The following is a 24,206-nucleotide window of genomic DNA, read 5'->3' as shown; positions in this document are numbered from 1 at the left end:
TACATTAATAGAGCTGGCTGTGCTTGAGCCTTCTTTGTGAGCAGCTTTACTGTGCCACACGCTTCACAAATGTTTCCTTTTCTTGCTGTGCAGAGATGCTCTGCACCTTGTGCTTCTCCCATAATATTCTGCACAGAGATATGATAGTCCAGGCAATTCTTTATAGCCTTCTATACTTTATGCAGCTATTCTCAGTAAGTAGCCTCCAAGGCCAAAGCAATGTTATTCCTCTGGGTGTCAAAAAAGTAAATGGCGCTTCTAAGGCCGGGAGCAGTGGCTCATGCCTATAATCCCAGCATTTTGGGAGGCAGAGGTGGGTGGATCATGAGGTCAAGAGATCAAGACCATCCTGGCCAACGTGGTGAAACCCCACCTCTACTAAAAATACAAAAATTAGCTGGGCATGGTAGCGCATGCCTGCAGTCCTAGCTACTCAGGAGGCTGAGGCAGGAGAATCGCTTGAACTTGGAAGGCGGAGGTTGCAGTGAGACAAGATTATACCACTGTACTCTGGCCTGGTGACAGAGCGAGACTCCGTCTCAAAAAAAAAAAAAAAAAAAGTAAACGGCACTTCTGGACCAGTGCCTGCTGTGACTTCTCCAAATCAATCTCGTGCTGAATTTGTCTGAGGAAAGCCTGCTTCACCTCTTCTAATTGGACAATTTTTTGTTCATTGAGTTCATCAGCAAATTCTCCAATAGAGGAGAATATTTTTATTTACATAGACAAGTAACCCTACCATTGATATAGTAGCAAAATTCTCCGGGATAACCATATATATTTCTTTGGCTAGAGAATACAAGATAAACCCATTTCCGAGTACACATAGTCCTATTACAGTGATTTTAGGATAAAGAAATGAGGAATTCCTTAGGGATCAGGCCAAGAACTGTTCTCCATATTCAGGAAGAGAAGGTAGAGGGGTAAGACTTGGCTGCCCTGTGTGAAAGATCCTTGTTGCATGCCCCCTGGACCTAGGAGGTCTGTGTTTTTCAGAGAGGGGGCCACTGTGGCATCAGCAGAAAAGTAACAAGGCAGCAATCTTAGCATCCCTGTGACCCTGACCTCCCAAAGCAGTTTTATTTATTTGTATTTTTATCTTTTTTTGAGACAGAGTCTCGCTCTGTTGTACAGGCTTGAGTGCAGTGGCACAATCTCGGCTCACTGCAACCTCCACCTCCCGGGTTCAAGCAACTCTCCTGCCCCAGCGAGTAGCTGGGATTACAGGTGCCCACCACTACACCCAGCTAATTTTTGTATTTTTAGTAGAGACAGGGTTTCACCATGTTGGCCGGGCTGGTCTCGAACTCCTGAACTCAGGTGATCTGCCCACCCCAGCCTCCCAAAGTGCTGGGATTACAGGCGTGAGCCACCACACCTGCCCCTGCCAAAGCAGTTTTATAAGGGAAAAGTTTAACACAGCTGAAGCAGAAATGCCCACTGAGATCCATATCAGGGCATATATATTAGACCTTGTGGAAATCCTATCAGTTTTCCTTTCACAAAATCTTAAAACCCATGAGTGGGAGGGAGACTTCACTCATCATAGCCTTCTGAATTTTGCATATACATGTACCATCAACTAAAAACCACCAAGGTTGATTATTTTGTAAATGTAAATGCTAGTATCTATTTCTACCTGCTGTTTTTCATTCAAATATTCAGAATTTCTTCAAGGGAAACAAACTACCAAATAAGTAACATTTTTAAAACCTTACTTCTTTTGTACTATGATTATTTTATTTCAAATTGTTGCAATCTCCTAGCTAAACTCCATTTCAAGTAACTAAATGTTTCTGCCATTTTGATCCCATTCTCTCTGCAAATCCATCCAGGATTTGTTGCCATCATTAACCTCACTTTTCCACATACATAAGCATGAACTACTAGGCAACAAAAGCAACAGACAGATCAACTTTTTAAGCAAAAGTTTTGAAAAAGCAGAAATAAGCAATGCCGGGTCCTGAAAACAGTGACTATAGCAGCATCCCTCAAAGGACAAACTTACTTGTGCAATGTGAAAACAGTTCATTGCTTCAGAAGTTTTCAAGTTCAAGTTCAGTCCTTCAGGCTTAAGAATATAGTTTCCCAGTAATTATATAATGGTAAGGACATCAATGAAGTTCTTATGACCAAAATATAAGAACTTCAATTATAGCCAAAGACCCTTAGAAAAGTGCCTATGAGCACTGGAAATCTCAACACAGTAATCTCAAGAACTCAACCGTTTGTTCACTTATCAATAAAGCAACAACTTGGTATATAGTATACAGTTCTTCTGGGTTCAATTCTGACAATGATCTATACTTCCACTAATTCAATAATGAGAAATTATTAAAGAGTAAAGTAGAACATTTTTAAAAAGAAAACAAAAAATTAAAGTGAGGTGGGAGCAGGACCACACACTGGAGAAATATAATCTACCTGTAGACTAGCCCACACATGCCCCCAGAGCCTCAAGAGAACTTTTCTGGACCGCTTCTTCTCCGTATACTACACTGAACTGTGAAATTAAACTGTTCAAACTTAAAATAATTCCAACTTAAAGCTGTTGGAATTTTAACTTATTCTGAGCCTTGAGAGGAATATGGCTACACAGCCCAAGTCACGTGGTGTACAGCTGCAACTTCTGCCTTTTTTCCTGTAAATAATTAAAAGGCCAAGCAGCACCAGAGATAAGACCCCCTCAGATCCTTATCCCTTCTCATGGAGTAAGGAATCTTCCCTGGAATGTATCAATCTGTAACCAATCAAATCGTTGTGGTGTATGTTCTGGTCTTATATGAACAATGCAATCTTGCTGGAACTTCTCTGTCTCTACCCATGTAAGTGAAACCTTAACTTCACTTTGGAACACTGAGCCCATTCACTTGGAGTCAGTGTTTCCAGGTGATCATCCTCAAGCTTTGCACTCAAATAAACTGTATTTAAATCATATTTTCTGAATCTCATTATTTAAGGTTGACAGAACCTTTTAGGATACAGTGAACTTTACTTTCTCAAACTTTGCCCTATCCTATCCACATCAAGCTCAAAGATTTATATTTTGCACATCTGATGTGACAGAAATTTCACAAATGGAAGCTCAATAAGAAAAATAAGTCAGAAAAGTCACACTGCAACCAAACTCCAAACCAATTTAATCCATTCAAACAGCATGCCAATTCAGCTAACTATGCATGCAGATTAACCTCCTTAATTTAATTTTATTTTCTAGATAAAAATTATTCATCCTTCAAAACTGTTTAACAATCTAAGCTTTGACATGTAAAGAGAATTAATTATTCAAATATAAATTCAAAAACATCCCCCAAATCGAAATATAATGAAATGAATTAACCATTCCAACACTCCTTCTCCCCCAACGAACACTAAAACAGGTTACTGAGATTCTAACAGCAAGGCATGTAAACTGACTCCAGGAATATTAATCCAGATGCACAAAATAAAAAGCAACAATGTAATCTAAGCTTTTCTAAAACTAGAATTTAAATGTATTTAAATATGAAGTGGCAGAGCAAAGAGTCAAATCCAGGCTTCTCTGACTCCAGTCCCTGGCCCCCAAAAAAATGCCTCCAGAGAGGGAATCAGGAAGGGTAAATGCAGTCCTTAATTTACCAATACCCACCTTTATTTATATATTTACTGGGTACGTCAGCATCTGTTATAAAAGGTGTCTTGGTTTTTTACCTATATGCTTCCTCCCTTGGCCCACATCTAAGTTTTTAGAAACATGAGCTTTCTGGCTATCTTTTGATTTTTTTTTTCTTTTTCTTCTTCTAAATATCAAAGCTCTAACTACTTAGTCCAAAAAAGGGGAAGCATTTCAGATTTTAGAGGAAGGCTTTCTGGGTCTCGTGTGCTGCTTTCCCACCAGCAGGCAGCCATGGCAGCATACCTTCACCTCTCATGGCCAGCTCAGAGGACCTTAGCCCCAACAGGCAGAGCAGGAGCAAGGGGTCTGCAGGCGATAATTTCATGGCTTGGCACAGCTCCGTCTTCCCATGTGTCAAGAGAAGCTGGCAATCTGGGTGTTTATGTGAAGTCCATATGTTTAAACCTTGCCGACAAATTCAAAACTTCTAAAAACACTGTGTGTGGACCACTCAAAATCTGTCCAACGGTGGACTTCAGTCTGCTAGTTGCCAGTTTATAATGCCTAAGCTTCCGGTTAAGAACAATTTAGTTAAACTTTTATCCTTCCCTAAATGTATTCCTTATGGAAGCCATGGAAGACACAGCCCCTGCTGTCCAGGAGACCAGTGGGGACAAGGGACATACCATTTCAGGGCAAGATAGCAAATGAAGAGAGAGAGAGAAGCCTGCAAAGGAGAACACAGCACCCACCCACTACACACCTCTCCTTACCACTGGCTGTCACAGGGCAAATTTGGAAAGTGGTGGTATAAAGATGACAGAGTTAACCTCGCCCTTCTATAATAGAGAAGAAAAAAGGGGCTCAGAACTCTACAAAAACAAAAAAAAGTTCAACAGACCAAACTCTGTACATCCAAAGTGAGTCTTAAAATAGTCTTAATGGAACCATGGCAACAGAAAAAGCTTACCTGCTTAGAGGTGTGCTGGTGTTATAAACAAAAAATAAAACAAACTTTCACTGAGCACCAACTATGCTCCAAGTGCTGCAGGTGCTGCAGGAAGATCATCTCATGTAAACCTCCCAACAACACTAGGACGAATCATTATTCCCAATTTGCAGACACGGAAACTGAGACTGTAAAATCCTAAGGCTTTGGAAAGAGCCAATATCTGATTCCTTTCCCATTAGCCAGATGACCTGGCCAGAGAGATTACAGCTATCATTGCAGACACATAGTGGCAAGCAATCAAGAAAAACTCATTAGCTACAATAATTAAAAGTGTAGAACTGGTGCTAAAAGAGGCAAAGAGATTCCCTAAGACACAACAGAGGCCACAGCAGGCCCTGCTGATTATGAGAACTGAAATTTGTGATAAAAGTCGTTTCACAAATAAATACAAAAGAAAATATAAGGACCACTCAATAAGTAATGTTGAAATAATTAACAGCAAGTTTTAGGAAAATCCATTTATACTTCCCAAATTATGACACCTAATGAAATACACTTCAAACCAATCAAAAAGTTATTTTTTCATCAAATTATATAACTAAGATGAAAGAAAAATGAGTATCAGTGGCTCCCTAGGAAAAGTGTTACTTTCAAAAATTAGGAGTGACGGAAGAAATTTCAATTATTAAAAAAAGGTGTGTGGTGGCACACACCTGTAGTCCCAGTTATTCAGCAACCTGAGGCAGGAGGTTCACTTGAGCCCAGAAGTTCTGGGCTATAGTGCGCTATGCTAATTAGGTGTCCACACTAAGTTAGACACCAATATAGTGACCTCATGTGAGCTGGGGACCACCAGGTTGCCTAAGAAGGGGTAAACTGGCCCAAGTCAGAAACAGAGCATGTCAAAACTCCCTTGCTGATCAGTAGTGGGAATGTGCCTCTGAATGGCCACTGCACTGCAGCCAGAACAACGTGGTGAGACCCTGTCTCTCATTTTAAAATTTTTAAAATAAATAAATTTTGACAGCTAAACTTAAAAGTAAATGTTTTCTATATAAAAAATGAAAAGGCAAACCACAAAATGTAAGATATATCTGGATATATAACAGGCCTGGGGTTAATATTCTTAATATATCTATAGAATATATGTAAAAGAAATTGTTAAGAAGAACCAAGAGACTTCAATGGAGAAATGGACAAAGGACAGAAACAGACAATTCACAAAAGGAAAAATAACTAGAAATAAACGAACAGAAAAATATTCACCAGTCAGCCAAAAACATACAAATTAAACATCAATAAAGTACCACCATTTATCAAGCAAATTATGAAAAAGAATTTTAAAATAATAATATCCACGGCTGGTCAGGTATGGCAAAACTAATATTCTCATATGCATACATAACTATACGCATTTTAAAGTGGCATAAACCTTTTGGAAAATAATATGGCAATCTTCTTACAATCTTTCCTAAAGAAATAATCAAAAAACTCAGGGTGGGGGATAGAAGGGGACACCTATATGTATAACAATTTATAAATGCTCATCATAACATTTATAAAACTGAAAATAATGTAAATAAACAATAGGGAGAAGATAAATTATGATGTACTGACTAGATCACCAGTACCCTGAGAGTAGGATATGCCTTGTTCATGATGGGAGATCAGAGGCCAAGTATATACAGTATAATCATTAAATAAATATGACTGAATACTGAAGGAAAGCAAAAATATAAGGCCACTTAAAATGATGGTTAAAATCTAGGTAGGTGCTGGCAAAAGTTTGAGGGCAAGAATATAAAAGTGTATGATTACAATCATATTTTTGAAAACTGCATTAGAGAAACTACTAGAAGGAAATATATGAAATACTAACAGTCATTGTGCTAAGGGATCTATGAGCAGTAATTCTTTATTGTGATTATTATCTCTTATTTATTTATTCGTTGTAGAGACAGGATCTTGCTATCTTGCTCAGCTGGTCTTGAACTCCTGGCCTCAAGCTAGTCCTCCCACCTCAGCCTCCCAAAGTGCTGAGATTATAGGTGTGAATCACCATGCCTGGCCTATATTATCTTTATTTAAAATGTAAACATACTCCAGAGCGATTATTATGATGATTATTTAAAATTTAAGTTGATCCTTAGAAATCGGAAAAGAGATAATAATTTAATAACCAATGGAAAATACATAAAATCTCTAAATAGCTCTGTGTTATAAGTAAATCTGCCCAGCTAAAAAGAAAAGCATAGTCACACAGAGAGGTCAACAACTGACATTCATTATTTATTTATTTTTATTTTATTTTATTTATTTTTGTCTTTTTTTTTTTTTTGAGATGGAGTCTCACTCTGTTGCCCAGGCTGGAGTGCAGTGGTACAATCTTGGCTCACTGCAACTTCCGCCTCCTGGGTTCAAGCGATTCTCCTGCCTTAGTCTCCCGGGTAGCTGGGATTACAGGTGCCCACCAACATACCCAGCTAATTTTTGTAATTTTAGTAGAGACGGGGTTTCGCCATGTTGACCAGGCTGGTCTCAAACTCCTGACCTCAGGTGATCCACCCACCTCAACCCCCCAAAGTGCAGGGATTACAGGCGTGAGCCACCCCACCTGGCGACATTCATAATTTAGATGTGATGCATCATTTCTGAGTCCTAACTCAGTAATAAATTAACATAGGACAGGAAGTTAAAATGCAGCCACTCAAACAATAGCAAATGCTCAATTTGGTACATTCCTAATTTTTTTCTTTTTTTTCTTCTTTTTATTACACTTTAAGTTTTAGGGTACATGTGCCCAACATGCAGGTTTGTTACATATGTATACATGTGCCATGTTGGTGTGCTGCACCCATTAACTCTTCATTTAACATTAGGTATATCTCCTAATGCTATCCCTCCCCCCTCCCCCCAACATTCCTACTTTTTTTCTGAACCCTCTCTGGCTCTGGGCTGAAAGCCTTTAGAACAGTTATCTCTTAACTTGAAGGCTTCCAGTCAGACTGGGTCAATTCTATAATGTCAATGGGAATTTCAGAAAAGCAGGCCAGGCCAGGGGTGGGGTAGGCTGGCAGGGTTTAGCTCCTCAAGTTGAATTACATTTCCATCTTCTAGAAAACTGAAACTACATAACGGGAGAAAAAGAAGGTACAAAACATTACCAGTTCTTCTAAAGCTCTGTAATATTTCAAACTCTTGTTCACAATCCTTTAGTGGGTCATGAAATTAATTGAAACAGTCACAACTAGGATCTTATAAGGGCTGCAACAAAACAGAAAATAGTGTGCATGTCACATTAAGAGGATACCATTTCATAAAACCTTTGTTTCTGTCATATGTGTGTCTATGTGTGAGAGAGTATGTCAGTCTTGCGTAGCAATGCTAACTATATTTTTTACTATGATTTATGGTCTAAAAAGTTTCCAAAGCATTAATCTAGATAACCCAGGCCCTGACTTGGTTGCTGGCAAACCACCCAGAGTTTGAAAGTAAAGGACTCATCTAGAAGTAGGAATGTAGTGAATCTAGTTCAACTGGGTGTTAGGCACTAACACAAAACAAATACTTCTTAATATTTCATCCAGGAATAAATAACCACTGCCATCCAAAGCCTCTAGAAAGCATCGTTTTACAGTTGCAACATGAGGTGCTGACAGTTTCACACAAGCATGCTGCTTTTTCCCTAATGCATGCTTTCCTCCACTTGAGATTTTAGGATGATATAGTTGCAGAGACTACTTATCTAGTCACTACAGAAGCACATCACAGTACAAGAGTCATAGCTAGGAAATCTAACCCCCTCCTTTGCCAGATGGACAAACTGAAGCTTAGAGTGATGAAATGCCCCAGGAAACGCCAAGGTCAATGCAGAGTAGAGCTGAGATCAGACTCCCAGTTCTTTTCCAAGAATCCTTAAATTAAAGGCACAGGAGACCATAAAGCAGCACTCCCTGCCAAGAGACAAGGAGATGACCTTTTCTTTTTTGGTCTTACTGGTTAGTTTCTGATACTTCTGAATTAATTTTTACTAAGGACTAAATAAAATATTTGGATGAAGAGGCTCCCTGCCCCGAAATACAAAAAAATTTTTTAAAGAGAAGACTGCTTGCTGAAGTTGCACAAGGGGAGTTTTTTTTGTTTTTTTTTTTCTCTGTTAGGGAATTTCTAGGTTAATTGTAACACTCTCCTTGGGAGACCTACTCATATAAAAATAAAGGAGTGTGATCTCTTTTTAAATTCTTTCTGACAATAGTTGAGAAGAAAAGCTTGGTATGGTGGTCATTCTCTTCTAAGTATATACTGTACACAATTTAGTTTAGTGTTACAGATATCAACAAATCACCACCTGCAGTAGTCTTAAATCACAATCTACTTATTGATTTCTAAATGCCACAAAGTGTTTTAATTTCCCCCACACTGTTATTTTTAATGACATCAAGATGATTCTCCATGCTTTCTCAAAGCCAAATGCAAAGTGAAAACAGACAGCCAGAGAAAGATGCTGTGCAAGTAAAAACTCACATTTCCTTTCCTAAAGTTTTGGTTTTGTTTGTTTGGAAAAGGCCATCTCTCTAAAGTTTATTCTAGCTACTTAAATCCTATGATTTTTACCTATATTTCTTTTTCAAAGTAAGTTTAGCAGCACTTGAGGTGTAAGACAGCTGGTCAGGATTTCAAGATTTAAAAATTACTCATTTTAAGAGTGTCAGAATTGCCACCCTAACTTTCCCATAGCATTGCAATATGTGGATGAATATATACTGATTAAGATCTGTGAGGTCCTGGACAGACTCTGGTTTAATAATATAAAAACAGGAAATTCAGAACTGTCAGGAGCTCTGGGATCACTTGAAGCTAATCCTCCTCTAGTAAGCCTCCTCAAATAAGCTTTCCCATAGTGATCTTTCCTTAAAAAGTCAGTCTATTTCTGACCTTTGGAGACACAGAGGCAGCCTGTTTCCAGAAAGATTTGCTACCATGAAGAGTGCTTCATGTTTTGAATTTGGAGTAAAGGTCTAATTTTCCACAATCATACAGGACAAGTTCCCTCTTTGGGACCTTGAAATCCACAATTATTACCACCAAGTGATGAGTCTCAAGTGCGCAGTGCAAAGTGTATTAATTTTATGCTATTAGAGACTTCACACACTGAAAAATTAGTTTAGATGGGTTCTAATTTTGCTGACTTCGGAGCGCTCACTCCCTCACTCTGAAAAGTCCTCAACTTTCAGAACTGTGCTTGGCACTATAAAACTTTGATTTGCATTTCTTAAGAAAATTGTGCAAATGTTATAAAATACATGGTACATAAAACTCTATCAGGAGCTCAACTGAACTGCACCAAGGTCTAATTATCAAACTAATGGTTGAAGCAGAGAACTGGGATAGTGTAATTTCATAATAAAAAGAATTAATGGTAAATGAACCAATACTATGAGGATTCATAAGATGAAATAAAATTTTAACATATTTTTTTCAGGAAATAGTCAAGTAGTCATGGCCACTTCGAATCATAGTAATTTAGAGTTGGGAAAAAAAGGCCCTTGAAGCAGAAAAAAAATCCAACCCCCTCATCCCAGCCCCTTCCCACTCCCATCCCATATTGTATTGTTGATTACCCTGGCCTAAAGCAAGCTGCTAAACTTCTCTCAGGCTCAACTTAAATACCTTTGCTGACAGAAACTCACAAAATCCTCAGGTCCATTTCAGTTCAAAAAGGTGATCACCAGTCATTGCTTAATTCATTCAAGGAACATATAATGCATATCTCCTTTGTGCTAGGCATTGCGGATCAGATCTCCTTATTTTGGGATTAAAAATCTCACCCCCCTCTTAACAATTGCTTGTGCTCTGCCCTCAGGACTTAGAGAGAACACAGCAGGGCCTATGTTGTATAAATTGGTCCTGAATAAAATCAGAATATAGAAAGGCAGTTCCCCATATCGCCCTCCCCAGTAACTTTCTTCTCTATAGTTATCTCTCCCACAGCCTCCTTCTCTACACCTTACCACCAACACAGGCCTTTTTATCCAGAAAAAGCACCCTGAAATCTTTCAACCAAAGGGTTCAGTAATTTTTGCTATCAGAGTCACTCCTCCTGCAGACACTAATTTCCAGATTCCTCAAAATGTGAGGACACTGAGTGCTGAGTTCTGAACTCAAGCCAATTGGCTCCGTTGTCCACCCTTAATCAGGACATTCTAGTGCTTCTTAATGAATGGGAGTTTTCTTGCCTCCTCTATCTAAAATGCCCTTTCCTCTACAGGAAAGGCTTTTTCACAAGAACTCCTACTCACCCTGCAAGACCCATCTGTAGAAGAGATTGTTGGTCTTCTCTAACCACCACAAGCAGGAGGTTCATTGGCAACCCCAGAGGACAATGTTTGTACCTGTTGTTAACTCCTAGGAAGGGAATGATTTCCTATAATTGCCTAAACGAAACTACCAAGTTACTGAAAGTCTCTGTATGAATGCTAAGATTACTGACTTGTGTTGATATGCTTATAAAGAACTTACGAACATACAAAGGTCTGCAAGGGACTGGGTCCCACCTGGAGAGAGGTCCCTCCTGGCTTTCATCACTTGAAGAGGCTGCCACTAAACAAAGGAGCCCCTGCTAAGCTGCAGACTAAACATAAGTCTTGACCAAAACAGAGCAGAGATGTCTGAAAGGAAGCTCCTAGGCAGGGAATGCTAAAATGGCATTCACTCAGAAAAGACAGTCCAAAAAGAAGCTGGGAAATGAGGTATCCAAAATATCAAAGTTTGGTATGCCCTTTGGGTATATAATCTAACTACAACTAAAGCAAAGACAGACTCAGACAAGGGTGGGGAGTTCCTGAAACAGGCTCTGTATTATGGTAGCACCAGAAATCTTTATTTGTAAATCAGATTGTTTTTACATTTCTTCTATTCCTTTATATTTCCTCCATTAATACTGAGTAAAGTTCAAGGCTGTTTGAACTCTGCTAAAAGGAACTTGAAGGCAAGAATTTTTATCCACTCTTGGGCTTGAAGATTTGAGTATTATCAGGCCACTATTGAGGGCAGTTTGAGTCAAAGAATCCTCCAAAGGGAGGTAAAATTTAGGGGACAATACAGATTGTGGAATCCAGACATTCTTCATCTGAAATTATCTTTCCAATACTAAATCTTGGAAGTAGTAGTTTTGTTTTTATTAAGCAATATTCTTCTAAAATTCCTGCACTAAATTGTGAGCATCTTGAAAGGACCTTATCATTTTCATCATTACCATGTATGCATGTGACTGGAACACAGTAAGTACTCAAATGTTTGTTGACAGAATAAATGAAGCAATTCATGGACTTTCAGAGTTTTGAAGTACTTTAAAGTCCACCTAGTCCAGTACTTTTCCTACAAGTGTATACTTATCCACATAAGCCTTTCATAGGTCATCATAGAATTCATTCAACAAATATCAACTAAAAGCCTACAGTAGTTAAGATGCTGTGCTTTCAGGAACAGCAAAAAAACAGATCAGTCACTGATACAACAAACGTGTATTGAGGACGTATTGCATGCCAGGTACCATGTTAGGCCCTAATGATGATACAATGAATAAGACACACAAAGCTCCATAGGGAACTCACAGAAGAGAAAATAAAATGGACATGAAGTATATACTGTATAACACCGTTTAAAATGGAAAATGTTAAGTGTTTTCAAAGGCACACGTAAAGCCAATGAAGAAGTCAAAGGTCAAAAAGATAAACCAGGGTTTCATAAGAATTTATGGAACACTGCCATTCAGGTATGGAACATTACTTGCGGCTTTAACCTCAGAGTTCAGGAATGAAGATTACCAGTTTCTAGCTAAAGCAGTGAATGGTAATGGCTTTGTAGGTGGTGATGAAAATCAATATTCCATTTTCATATATTTAGCATTGTGTCAAGTGACATTAACATTGAATTTTGGAAAGCAAGAATATAGATCAATTCTTTTAATGAAAACCATAACCAAAACTGAGCTCTAAATAACAAGGTTATGTTCATGTTTGAGTATATGACCCAAAAAAGCACAGACTTATCAACTTGAATAATAAAAAATGTATATTAATAATAATTCCAGACTTATGGGTGAACCTTATTTAACAGTAACTCCATGACAAAATAATTTCTATTATTTACATTGTACACTAGGAAAGTGAAAATTAGGCTAAGATATAGCTGAACATTGCATTTCTTTCATCCTATAATCAAATGAAATTTATTCTTCAGTTTCATTAATATACACTACTTCAGCATCTCCAAACACTTGAAAATATACCCCAGTAAAGCTGTTTCCTTCAAGGTAAATGTGGTGAAATGGGAATCAGAAGTTTCAATACGATAATAACACCTTAATATTAAAGGAGCTTAGGCTGGTCTGAAGGTAGTTTTATTATCTCAATTGTTCACAGTCAGTTACAGATTGAACTCCTTGTTCTACTCTCTTCCCCTTCTCATTACCGTACTTAACTAGTCTTAAAAAAATAAATAAAATATTAAAGCAGCTTAGGTTTAACTACCCTTCTCCTTTTCTTGATTCCATGAATTTGCTTATGAATTTTCCACAGCAGTTAGAAATTGATCAGTTCCATCTCCAGTAGTTACAGACTGGGAAAGTGACATCTACCAATATATTCCTTCAATATATTTTATGGAATATATCCCATAAAAACAATACTGTGCCAAAGAATTTCTAAGTCCAGAAGCAGTCTTTTTAACAAAATTTTGCCTTTATGGAAAAAATCAAACTTTCTCATAAGGCTTCTCTGTGAATTTCAAAAGGGTCCTACATCCATGTACTCCATTTCAGCCATGAATTTCTTCTGTTCGTTGCAGAATGCTTGCCACTGGTGTATGTTTACAATGTTTTTCATTGGATCTGCATAGGAAATTAATCAGGCGCCATTTGTATTGAGCATGATGTAGACAAGAACATGTCATTAATATACTCATCCTAGTTATACTGAAGAACCTAAGACATGAACAAACCTATCGAGCTCAATTGTTGAGGCCACACACTATGCTAAGTGCGGAAATGACTATAAAGACAGCAATGAGCACTTTGTTGCTCAGCCTCTCAATTTTGAGTCACCAAGAAAGGATACTTTACCTCTGCATGATTTGAACTTATATTAAGAAAACCTACTTACTGTAAAATCCCCGTGTTATGTACCTCTACAGTGTTCTTTTGTAAGAATGCTTACATAGATTTTAGCAAAGAAACAATTTCAGATAAATTATCATAATACTATCTTCAAGCAACATTACTCTAGAAATTAGCTTCATCAGCTTTATTCCTGCATATTCAAGGAAATTCAGTTAAAGCGAAAACGCAAAACAGAGAGAATATTTGAAGGCAGAACAACTAGTTCCACTTCTGCAAATTAAGCAAAATTAAGCAAAAATAAAGGAAACAGGCAAAGGGAAGGAACTCAAGAGCTATTTGCAGCAGTGATCCGTTACAAGTTCTACGCGCTTCTCCTCGAGCTCCAAGAGATAAGGAGGGGAAAGGAAAGAAGGCACCACGCAGAAGCCTAAACTTACTCTTGGTACAACTTAGAATATTCACTGAATTCAGCCTAAGATGTCTGGGTTATCTGGATTCAGTAGGAACGTCTAGGAAGAAGGAGTGGCATTTGCTTTCTCCGTTTGAAACCCTGGGAGCTGTACAAGAGTACCCCAAACCCCTTGGTTATCTTGCAGAGGCGGCTCAGGGCATCGTTCCCCAAGCACACACCTGCAGAGCCGGGCGGCTCCTCCCCTCTTTCCTTCCTGTCCTCAGGGATGGACCAAAGTCCCTTCAGCGCACCGTTAGCCCGAGGGCCACCCGGCTCCCGCAGGCACTACCCAGCCCGGGGTGAAGCCGGAGCGCTTGCCGCCGTCCCGGCTCCGCTTCCCGGAGCCACACAGCGGAGGCGGCGCGCAGCTGGACACTGGCACCACCAGGATGCGCATTACAATAAAACTTGGGGTAGCAAGTCTACACTCGCGCCGACGTGGAGGCACAGCCCCTGACGCGGGCTCGAGGGCCGTCGGCCCGTCCCGCCCCTCCTCGCGGCCGAATGGCAGTAGTCCATACCTGTCCTCGGAGACGCTGATGACGCCCTCCTCTTTGGGCACGATCACGGCCATATTCACCACCTCCTGGGACCCCTCCATCCGCTGCAGCAGGATCGGCTTGCGGGTCAGAGGCTTGGGCTGGATCTCCGCCGCCATCGGAGGAGGGGGCGCGCCTGGGGCGCCGCCGCCAACCGCGCCGCGGGGCCGGGCTGAGGAGACTGCTGGAGCACGGACACAGGTTGAGACAGAGACGCTGGCTGGCCGGAGCGGAACGCCGGAAACCGGCGAGCATAGCCTGGCCGCCTCTCTCGGGAACGACTCCGCGCTCCCTGCTTCAGGCACCAAAACCGCCACGACCTGGGATGCAAGCCGGCGCCACTACCAGAGGAGGGGGCGGAGCGCCGGGGGGCGGAGCCTGTGTGGGCGGGGCCTGCCGCAGGGGGTAGCCGCTGGTGGGCGCGAGGGCGGCTCCACTTCCGGGAGGGTGGTGAAGGAGGAGGGGAAACCTGGAGCAGGAGGAGGGGAGACCTGGAGCAGGAGGCGGGGATCTGGTATCCCAATGCGCGTGCGTCAGTCCCGCAAGCCCATTTTCACCCCTCCCCTCCGCGACTCCCCGGGCGCTGCAGCACCACTAGGACGCATGCGCTTTCCGTTCCCCGCGGTCTTCTCTCTGCCTTCCACACCCAAGGTTTAGGCTCCTCCCTCTTTAACCTCCGGTGAACGCGCGTATACACACCCCTGGGGACGCGCTTGCCAGACGCCACGCCCCTTCGAAATTCCCTGAAAAGAGGGCGGAGGTGAGGCGGGGAAAGGAGCGCCTCAGCAAGACCGGAAAGAGAAGAGGCCTGCAGGAAGGAAAGCCGCCCAACTAGTTGGGACGTGACTGGGCATGCGCGCGGGCTACCTGGCCTAGCGGTCTTAACAATGAAGCGCGGCGGGAGGCCGCTTACTGCTCCCAACATGCGCCAGGCCCAGGCTGCCGCAGGGAACCCAGTGGCCTCCTGGGAGTCGTAGTTTCTTGAAGCCTCCGCCCCCTTGTCCTGGAATGACCTATCGCCCACTTCTCTGCGCTATGGGCCTGAGGAGCTCAGCGGCCTCCAGGGCCATTGGCCAAGTCAGGACCCAGACTTGCCTCTATGGGAACTGAGGGGCAGCCCCCAGCTGAGTAGGACGTCACCACTCCTAGGGTCAGACTGATGCTCGGAATAGTGGCACGGAAGGGACATGGAAAGGAGAGAATCTTTCATACAGACATCTTCAAGGGAGCTCAGAGATCATATGGGGTGTCTATCCCCTCGTTTTCTTAGATGGCTAAATTACACAGCCAAGGTTACTTTAGTGCAAAGTTAGGGCTAAACAACCCCTCCTTCCCTCCAGACTTGAACCCAGACCCGTAGTGCTGGCTTCTTTCCATTTCCCCAGCAATCCAGCCTTTTTAGCTTGCTCCAGACATAACGGACACAGTTACTGTAGTTACTGACTGAATGTTAGGTGCCTACCAGAAGGCCTGGCATGTGGGGTTGATCGTGAAGACTAAGCTCTGCTTTTTTATCTTGCCCAAATTCCTATCTAAGGGGTCTGGGGAGTCATGGCCTACAAAAACCATAAATTCTCATCAGATGGGTTTTGACCATGTATGTCATGACTTACTTTCCAGTCTGACTCTGGCGTAACAAGGAAGAAAATCAAAATGTTTTACCCCAAATTGTATTTCCTTGCCATGCCTTAAAATTGCCCTGCAAAGTCTCTTGTGGGAAAAATCCACATTCTATATCCCCTTTCCCCTTTGTTTTCCTTCCTTCCTTCCTACACCCAGGAGATAACCAACTAAGAGCCAGGCACCGTTTTAGGTCTGGTAAGGAACATTTTACAACCTGCTGTCTCTAAAGGCTGCTATCTAAAAGATTCCTCTGCACAATAAAACTTGGTCTCCACAATCCTTTACCTTAACCTGAACATTCCTTTCCGTTGATCCCAGGTCTTCAGATAAACTCAACCAATTGTCAACCAAAAAACGTTTAAATTTACCCGTAGCCTTGAAGCCCCCGCTTTAAGTGGTCCCACTTTTCTGAACCAAACCAATGTATTTCTTAAATGTATTTGATTGATGTCTCATGCCTTCTTAAGATATATAAAACTAAGCTGTACCCCGACCACCTTGGGCACATGTTCTCAGGACCTCCTAAGGGCTATGTCACAGGCCACGGTCACTCATATTTGGCTCAGAATAAATCTCTTAAAATATTTTACAAAGTTTAATTCTTTTCATCAATAGTCGTTATGTGATAACCTCCACTGAACAATCCCAGAATTAAGTTAGCCGAAGAGTAGTAATGGTCTAGGTGGTGTGATTGAGTTGCAGGGCTCTGAAAGTGAGAGAAATAATGCCATAGCTGGGAAAAGAAAGGGACAGGCCTTGTGGAAATGTATTTCTAAGGTAGGTGTTTGGTAGCCAAGGATCTCACAGATCACTAGAGACATAAGAGAACAGGTGCAAAGAACTTGTCTCAAAGCACGCAGGGCAACTCTTTACCACCTCCCATTTTGCAGAAATTCTGTAAGCACCTTGAAATAGGATTGAGGTATTTTCCAGCTGTAGGACCTACTGCAGGCATTTCACTTCTCTGAGTCTCAGGTTCCACATCTATTTAAATAGGGCATAACACCTACATCAGGTGGTTCTGGTGGCAATTACAGTTATGACCCAGATACCTTCCCCCATCCCCTTAAAGTTACAAAGGAGGTAGCACTGGCTGCTCCCACCCCAGGCTTTATGGGAATTAGAACCTGAATAGCATTACCATAACCCTGAGTCTGACCCTCAATTCCAAAGAGCCAGAATCTCTGTCTTGTCAATCATTCAAGAAATATTTAATAACTACTAGTGATAGGCAGGGGGAACACAGATTTGAATGCAAACCTCTCAATTCTCAAGAATCTCACAGATCACTAGAGACAGATAAAAGAACGGGTCATGACAGGGAAGTGATGATGGCAAGAGTTATAATAGGGGACTCAGGAAGCTGAGGTAACACAGGAGAAATGCCTAACAGGACCTGCAGTGGAGAGGGTTGGGCAGGAAAAGCTGCATAGAGGAGGTAGAGGCTAGACAGAGCCTTGAAGGGTGAGCAGGTGCAGTCTGGTTACATGAGCTCAAAGAGTATTCGTGAGAGGGGTGAGTAAAGTGGGGGCAGTCCTTGCATGCTTGTTAGGGAAGTGAAAGGCTTATGAAGACAGAGGTGAAGGTGAGGACATTACAGGAGCTGAGTTTGGACCATGGCCTGATGCCCCTTGTTCTTGGTTGGAAGAGATGCACCCTGGGCACCTGCCACATCATCCTCAGGTGGGATGGGTACTCAAACTATCAATTACTATCAATGTGGCAGCTGCTAACAATGAAAGTGCTGTGAAGTGCAGTGAGAACTGGAAACCCTGACCTGTGTCTGGCTGTTAAATCAGGGAAAGTTTTCTGGAGCAGAAAGAGCTCATCTGGAGTTTGGAACTAGTAAATCCAGACAGAGGAAACAGCATGTGCAAGAGGTGAGAAGTTGAGAGAATTGCCTCATCTCTTCTGGGAACCTCTAGTAGCTGGAGGGCAAAGTTTGAGGAGGGAGGAAGGTCAAGATATTGGGCTGGAAATATGGACAGGTGTGGACAAGCTCCTTGTTTAGGAGCTTGAGTTTTAACCTTCATGTGATGGAGAACTGTTGTGTCCTCAGAGCACATCTCTGCTGTGACCAGCACAAGTTCAAGCTCCTGGAATGATACAAGAGACATCTACTGCCCTTGGAGTTCATCGTTGGAAGGGGAAAAGGAAGACAGCTAGTGACTGTAGAAATTCACTGTGAGCCACATACTCCAGCACTCTATCCTCGTAATTGCGTAATTACAATTGTATTATAATTGTCAGAACCCTTGGTTGCAGGTAACAAAAACACAACTGGCTAAAAAAAGAAAGGCATAGGTTATTATTGGCTTATGCCATAGAAAGTCAGAGAGGCAAACTGCCTTTCTTGCAGTCACACAGTTATAACAGATGACAGCGGTTACATACACTCAAGTCTGTCTGTCTCTCTTGCCTCCAGGTTCATTTATTCAAATATTCCCACCCCATTGATTATTTGGCTTCCTAGGAGACTTCTGATTCACTGACCATCACACTTTTCACTGTCCAATGTAGTCATAAGATTACATGTTATTATATGTAATGAGCTAAAACCAGTGCCTGCCACCCAGTAACCACCATGTAGGGTTTGCCATTATATTATGATTATCCATTATCCCCTTCATGTTCTCACTTCCCTCCTTTCACTACTTAACTCCCATTGTCCATTATCCTAACAGTCTCTTGCAAACACCCATGGCATCCTTGCCTCTCTCTCATTCTTGGCAGGCAAAACTCCAATCCTGACCAATCCAACTTTTCACTTACTTCATATCTGCTTTGAACTTGGCAGATGAAAATTGCACAAACATTCTGATTGGTCTCACTCTAGACTCACAACTGTAGGTCTCTGGTAATTCTCTTTAATTAGAAAGTTGGCCAGGCGCGGTGACTCAGGCCTGTAATCCCAGCACTTTGGAAGGCCGAGGCGGGCGTATCACTTGAGGTTAGGAGTTCGAGACCAGCCTGGCCAACATGGTGAAACCCCATTTCTACTAAAAATATAAAAATTTGCTGAGCTTGGTTGTGCATGCCTGTAATCCCAGCTACTTGGGAGGCTGAGGCAGGAGAATCGCTTGAACCCGGGAGGCAGAGTTTGCAGTGAATTGAGATTGCACCACTGCACTCCAGCCTGGGTGACAGAGCAAGTCTCGTCTCAGAAAAAAAAAAAAAAAAAGAAAGTAGACGCAATCAGAAGCTGTCTCATCTTCATGTCATCAGATCTATCAACCTGCCTGCATCTGTATCCGTATTCTTCCATACTCTCTGCCTTTCTTCTGTAACAATGGAAAAAGACTCTGCTCCCATTCAAGGCCAGCGTGAGTAAACCTCTCTTTCCTCATTGAAGATTCCTGCAGGTATTCACCCTCTATGTTGCGCCACTTTTTCCTTCTCTATTGGATCTTTCCCAGTGGAGTATAAAGGTGCACTACTCTGTCTCCCATTTTTTAAATAAAGTAAACACAAGACAGGCATAGTAACTCACGCCTGTAATCCCAGCACATTGGGAGGCTGAAGCAGGTGGATCACTTGAGCCCAGGTGTTCGAGACCAGCCTGGCAACATGAAGAAACTCAGTCTTTTCAAAAAATACAAAAATTAGTGGGCTGTGGTGGCATGCATCTGTGGACCCAGCTACTCAGGAGGCTGAGGTGGGAAGATTGCTTGAACCCTGGAGTCAGAGGTTGCAGTGAGCCAAGATCGTGCCATTGCACTCCAGCCTGGGCAACAGAGTGAGACCCCCCCCGGTCTAAATAAATAAATAAATAAATAAACTACAAAACTCTTCTAGCTGCACATTCTCCTCCATTTCTTCATTCTTCTTCTCAGAAAACTACTCAGTTTGTTTGGACTTAGAATTTCCACATCCTCATTTCCCATTCTCTCTTCAACTATCTTAAGAATCTTCCTAAATCTACACACCATTAGAACTTCTGTTGACAAGATCAAACAACCTCTGTATCGCCAAATGCAATGGCCATTTCTTCCGCCTCATCTTAATTTGCTTCTCAGAAGCATTCAGCACAATTGACCACTCTTCTTGCCTTGACACTCTTCCTTTGGTTTTCATGGCTTCACACTTTCTTAGTTTTCCTCCTAGGACGTTGGTACTCTTCACTGACTTATCTCCTGGACTTCACTCTTCAATTCTGCAGTGCTCTAGGATTCAGTCTTCAGCCCTCTTCTCTTCTTTATCCACAGTCTTTCTAGGTGATCTTATCTAATTTTAATGGCTCTATTTGTTTCCTATTGCTGCTGTAACAAATTGCCACAGACTTAGTGGCTTAAAACCACACAAATTTATTCTCTCGTATTTCTGGGGGTCAAAAGTCCAAAAGGGGTCTTTCTGGGCCAAAGTCAAGAGTTTCAACAGGCTTGATTCCTTATGAGGCACTGAGGGGAAAACCCATTTTCTTGCCTTTTTCAGCTTCTAGTGGCCATCTGTATTCTTTAGTTTGTAACCCCTTCCTCCTTCTTTAAATTGTGGCACTCCAGTCTCTGCTTTTGTTACCACATCACCTTCTCCAATTCTAACTTCTCTGCCCTCCCTCTTTTTTTGTTTGTTTTTGTTTTTGTGATGAAGTCTCACTCTGTTGCCCAAGCTGGAGTGCAGTGGCGCAATCTCGGCTCACTGCAACCTCTGCCTCCTGGGTTCAAGTGATTCTCCTGCCTCAGCCTCCAGTGTAGCTGAGACTACAGGCCCACGCCACCATGCCTGGCTAATTTTGGTATTTTTAGTAGAGACGGGGTTTCACCGTGTTGGCCAGGCTGGTCTTTAACTTCTGACCTCGTGATCCGCCTGCCTCTGCCTCTCAAAGTGCTGGGATTACAGGCATGAGCCACCTCACCCGGCCGGTCCTCCCTCTTATAAGGACTGTTGTGACTACATGGGACTGCCCAGCTATCCAGGATAATCTCCTCATCTCAAGATCCTTAACTTAATCACATTTGCAAAGTCCCTTTTGCAGTATTTGTCAGTTCCAAGGATTGGGCCGTAGACATATTTGGGGAATTGTTATTCAGCCAACCGTAGTTTTAAGTACCTTACTCCCAAATTCTCATCTCCAGCTCTGACCTCACTCCTGAATTCCAGACTAATATATCTAATGACTTCTCCACTTTGTCACTTACTGTTTAATAGATGCTTTAAATGTTCCCAAACAGTATCTTTAAATCTACTGCATCTGTCACCCAATTGTTCAAAAGTAAGTTCCTAGGAGTCATCCTTGATTCTCCTCTTTTTCTCATTACTCATATCCAAACCATTAACAAGTCCTGTCAGCTCCACCTCCGAAGTATATCTTGACTTGTCCCACTTTATGCTGTCTCTACCTCGGTCCAAGTTGCCATAATCTCTGGCCCCTAGCACAGTAGCCTAACTGGTTTCTCTGCTTCTTCTCTTGAACGCTTCTCATCAACCCCGTGCAATCAATTTTTATCACAGTAGCCACAGTGATTTTCGTTTTAAAATATAAACCATACTATATTCCTCCATATTATATTCCTCCACTGCTTTCAATTCATCAGTGCTTATCATTACACTTGGGATAAAACGCCTCACCAACCTCACCTCTCCTCCTGCTCAGTAATGGCTTAGAAAGTCCACAGAAACACAAACTTCCTTCCTACTGGTGGTCTTTGCACCAGCTATGTGCACCTCCTAGTTATTTTCTTCTCACCGTTCAGGCTTAAGCTCCAAAGTTAGCTCCTAAAAGAGTCTTACCTAGCCGGGCACATTGGCTCATGCCTGTAATGCCAGCACTTTAGGAGACTGAGGCAGGCAGATCATTTGAGGTCAGGAGATCGAGACCAGCCTGGCCAACATGGCGAAACCCTGTCCCTACTAAAAATGCAAAAATTAACTGGGTGTGGTGGCATGTGCCTGTAGTCCCAGCTATTGAGAGGCTGAGGCACAAGAATCACTTGAACCCAGGAGATGGAGGTTGCAGTGAGCCAAGATTATACCACTGCTAGCCTGGGTGACAGAGTGAGAGAGACACCATCTCAAAAAAAAAAAAAAAAAAAAAAAAAAAAAAAGAGTCTTACCTACCACCTCTAAAGTACCCCACCTCTTCATAACACTCACTGTCATATCACTTTATTTTCTTCACAGTACTTACCTCTGCCCAAAATCATCTTGTTTGTTTCTTATGCATTTGTTAGTCTCCCTTCTCTAGAAGAGAAGCACCGGGAGAGAAAGGATCTTGACTGTCTGTGCACCATTGTATTCCTAGCCCCTAAAGTAGCACCTGGCATGTTAGGAGGCATATTTTAAATATTTGTTGAATGAATGACTAGCCAGAGGCAGGTCCAGATTTGTTTAACTCTATTCCATTAAAGCATAATGGAAACACTGGAATCTGGAATTTGCCCTAATTTGTGGGATGGGTCTGACTTTGGGAAAAAATACACAACTGCAGGTATGTCCAACAGGCATAGGAAAATATCAGTATGGTAAAGGCAACATGTTAGTAATTTGTATCCAAGAGAAAAGCATAGCATGAAATAAATGAGGTGTCCTAACAGACAGGTAGGAGAAACTGAAAAATTACAGCTTCTGGACTTCCTGATAGAGGAAGACTACCCTAGTAGTTCTTAACCTTTTAGGTCACAGACCTTATTAAAAATCAGATCAACATTATACATCTGCTAGAGGAGGAGGCATGTACCCATGTACAAACTAAATTTTACATGCAATTTCAGAAGGCACACAACCATCAGAAATCCAGCCTGAGAATTCCTGCTTGCTCTGGGAAAATGTAAGACTACTTAGCCCCACGCCCTACCACACAAGAAAAGGCATTCTGATGGGGATCAAGGACAGAAAGGAGTAGACTTCCAGAAAAATGAATTTCAAATTTCTTTGTTCATATACCACTTGAAATAATTTTGAAAAACTTCTAACCCCTTGCAGAAATTAAGTATAATTTTAAATGTTTGAGTCTGAATTCTAGCACCTTGTAAATATTAACATTTATTATAAAGATTTTTACATTTGAGAATCTCTTATTGATTACCCTTGTAATACTATCTGAAACAAAAATATTTATGTGTGACTATGTATACATAAATTAAAATTCTATAATTTGTTTAATATACTAAGGCCATAAGCTCTAATTTTTCAGTTTCTTCTAGATTAACTGATCATTACAATGGTTAGTTCACAATAGTTAAAACAACCAAAATATATTACAGTTTTATGTAAAACTATTAAACAAAAAAATAAATTTTCTTTTCTTTCTTTTTTTTTTTTTTTCAGGTACAGAGTCTGGCTGCAGTGCAGTGGTATGATCTCGGCTCATTGCAACCTCTGCCTCCCTGGTTCAATCGATTCTCCTACCTCAGCCTCCTGAGTAGCTGGAGTTACAGGCACCGGCCACCATGCCTGGCTAATTTTTTGGTATTTTTTAGTAGAGACAGTGTTTTACCATGCTGGCCGGGCTAGTCTTGAACTCCTGACTTCAGGTGATCCACCTGCCTCAGCCTCCCAAAGTGCTGGAATTATAGGCATGAGCCACCATGCCTGGCCAAAAGTAAATTTTTAATAAAAATTTTTATTGGAGATGAACAAAACTGGGTTTTTATATTTCCCTGTATTCAAAAATAAATAATAATTTATTGTTAGAATTAAGCAGGATTCAGGATCAATTCTATTTCTATATTTTATTTTGTAAATGTAAGGACTGAGCAACCTCATTTACGTAAATGGAGGGAATGGAGAGAGTTTTGGTGTAACAATGCCACTCAGTTATTTTTTTCTTTTTCTTTCTTTTTTTTTTTTTTATACGGTGTTTCACTCTTGATGCCCAGGCTGGAGTGCAATGGCCCGATCTTGGCCCACTGCAACCTCTGCCTCCCAGATTCAAGGAATTTTCCTGCCTCAGCCTCCCAATAGATGGGATTACAGGCATGTGCCACCACACC

At 41.6% G+C, this 24,206-nt stretch overlaps 1 protein-coding gene across 6 annotated transcripts in view; it reads right to left on the bottom strand.

The window, feature by feature from the left end:
* WDFY2 (WD repeat and FYVE domain containing 2) overlaps positions 1–15,511 on the bottom strand; it is a 180,587-nt gene extending 165,076 nt beyond the window's left edge. The window contains exons 1-2 of one of the 6 annotated variants that reach the window (XM_063791867.1): positions 15,355–15,509; positions 14,638–15,124 (exon numbers count right to left, since the gene is read on the bottom strand). In XM_063791867.1, the coding sequence (XP_063647937.1) occupies positions 14,638–14,774 (137 nt within the window). In that variant the 5' untranslated portion in view covers positions 14,775–15,124; positions 15,355–15,509. 6 annotated transcript variants of the gene reach the window in all.
* Between the last annotated feature and the right edge of the window lie 8,695 nt (positions 15,512–24,206).

Source organism: Pan troglodytes, chromosome 14 (genome assembly GCF_028858775.2).
Source record: "Pan troglodytes isolate AG18354 chromosome 14, NHGRI_mPanTro3-v2.0_pri, whole genome shotgun sequence".
Lineage (NCBI taxonomy): Eukaryota > Metazoa > Chordata > Mammalia > Primates > Hominidae > Pan > Pan troglodytes.
Note: the sequence above shows the minus strand (reverse complement) of the source record. Positions and strands in the feature narration are given on the sequence as shown.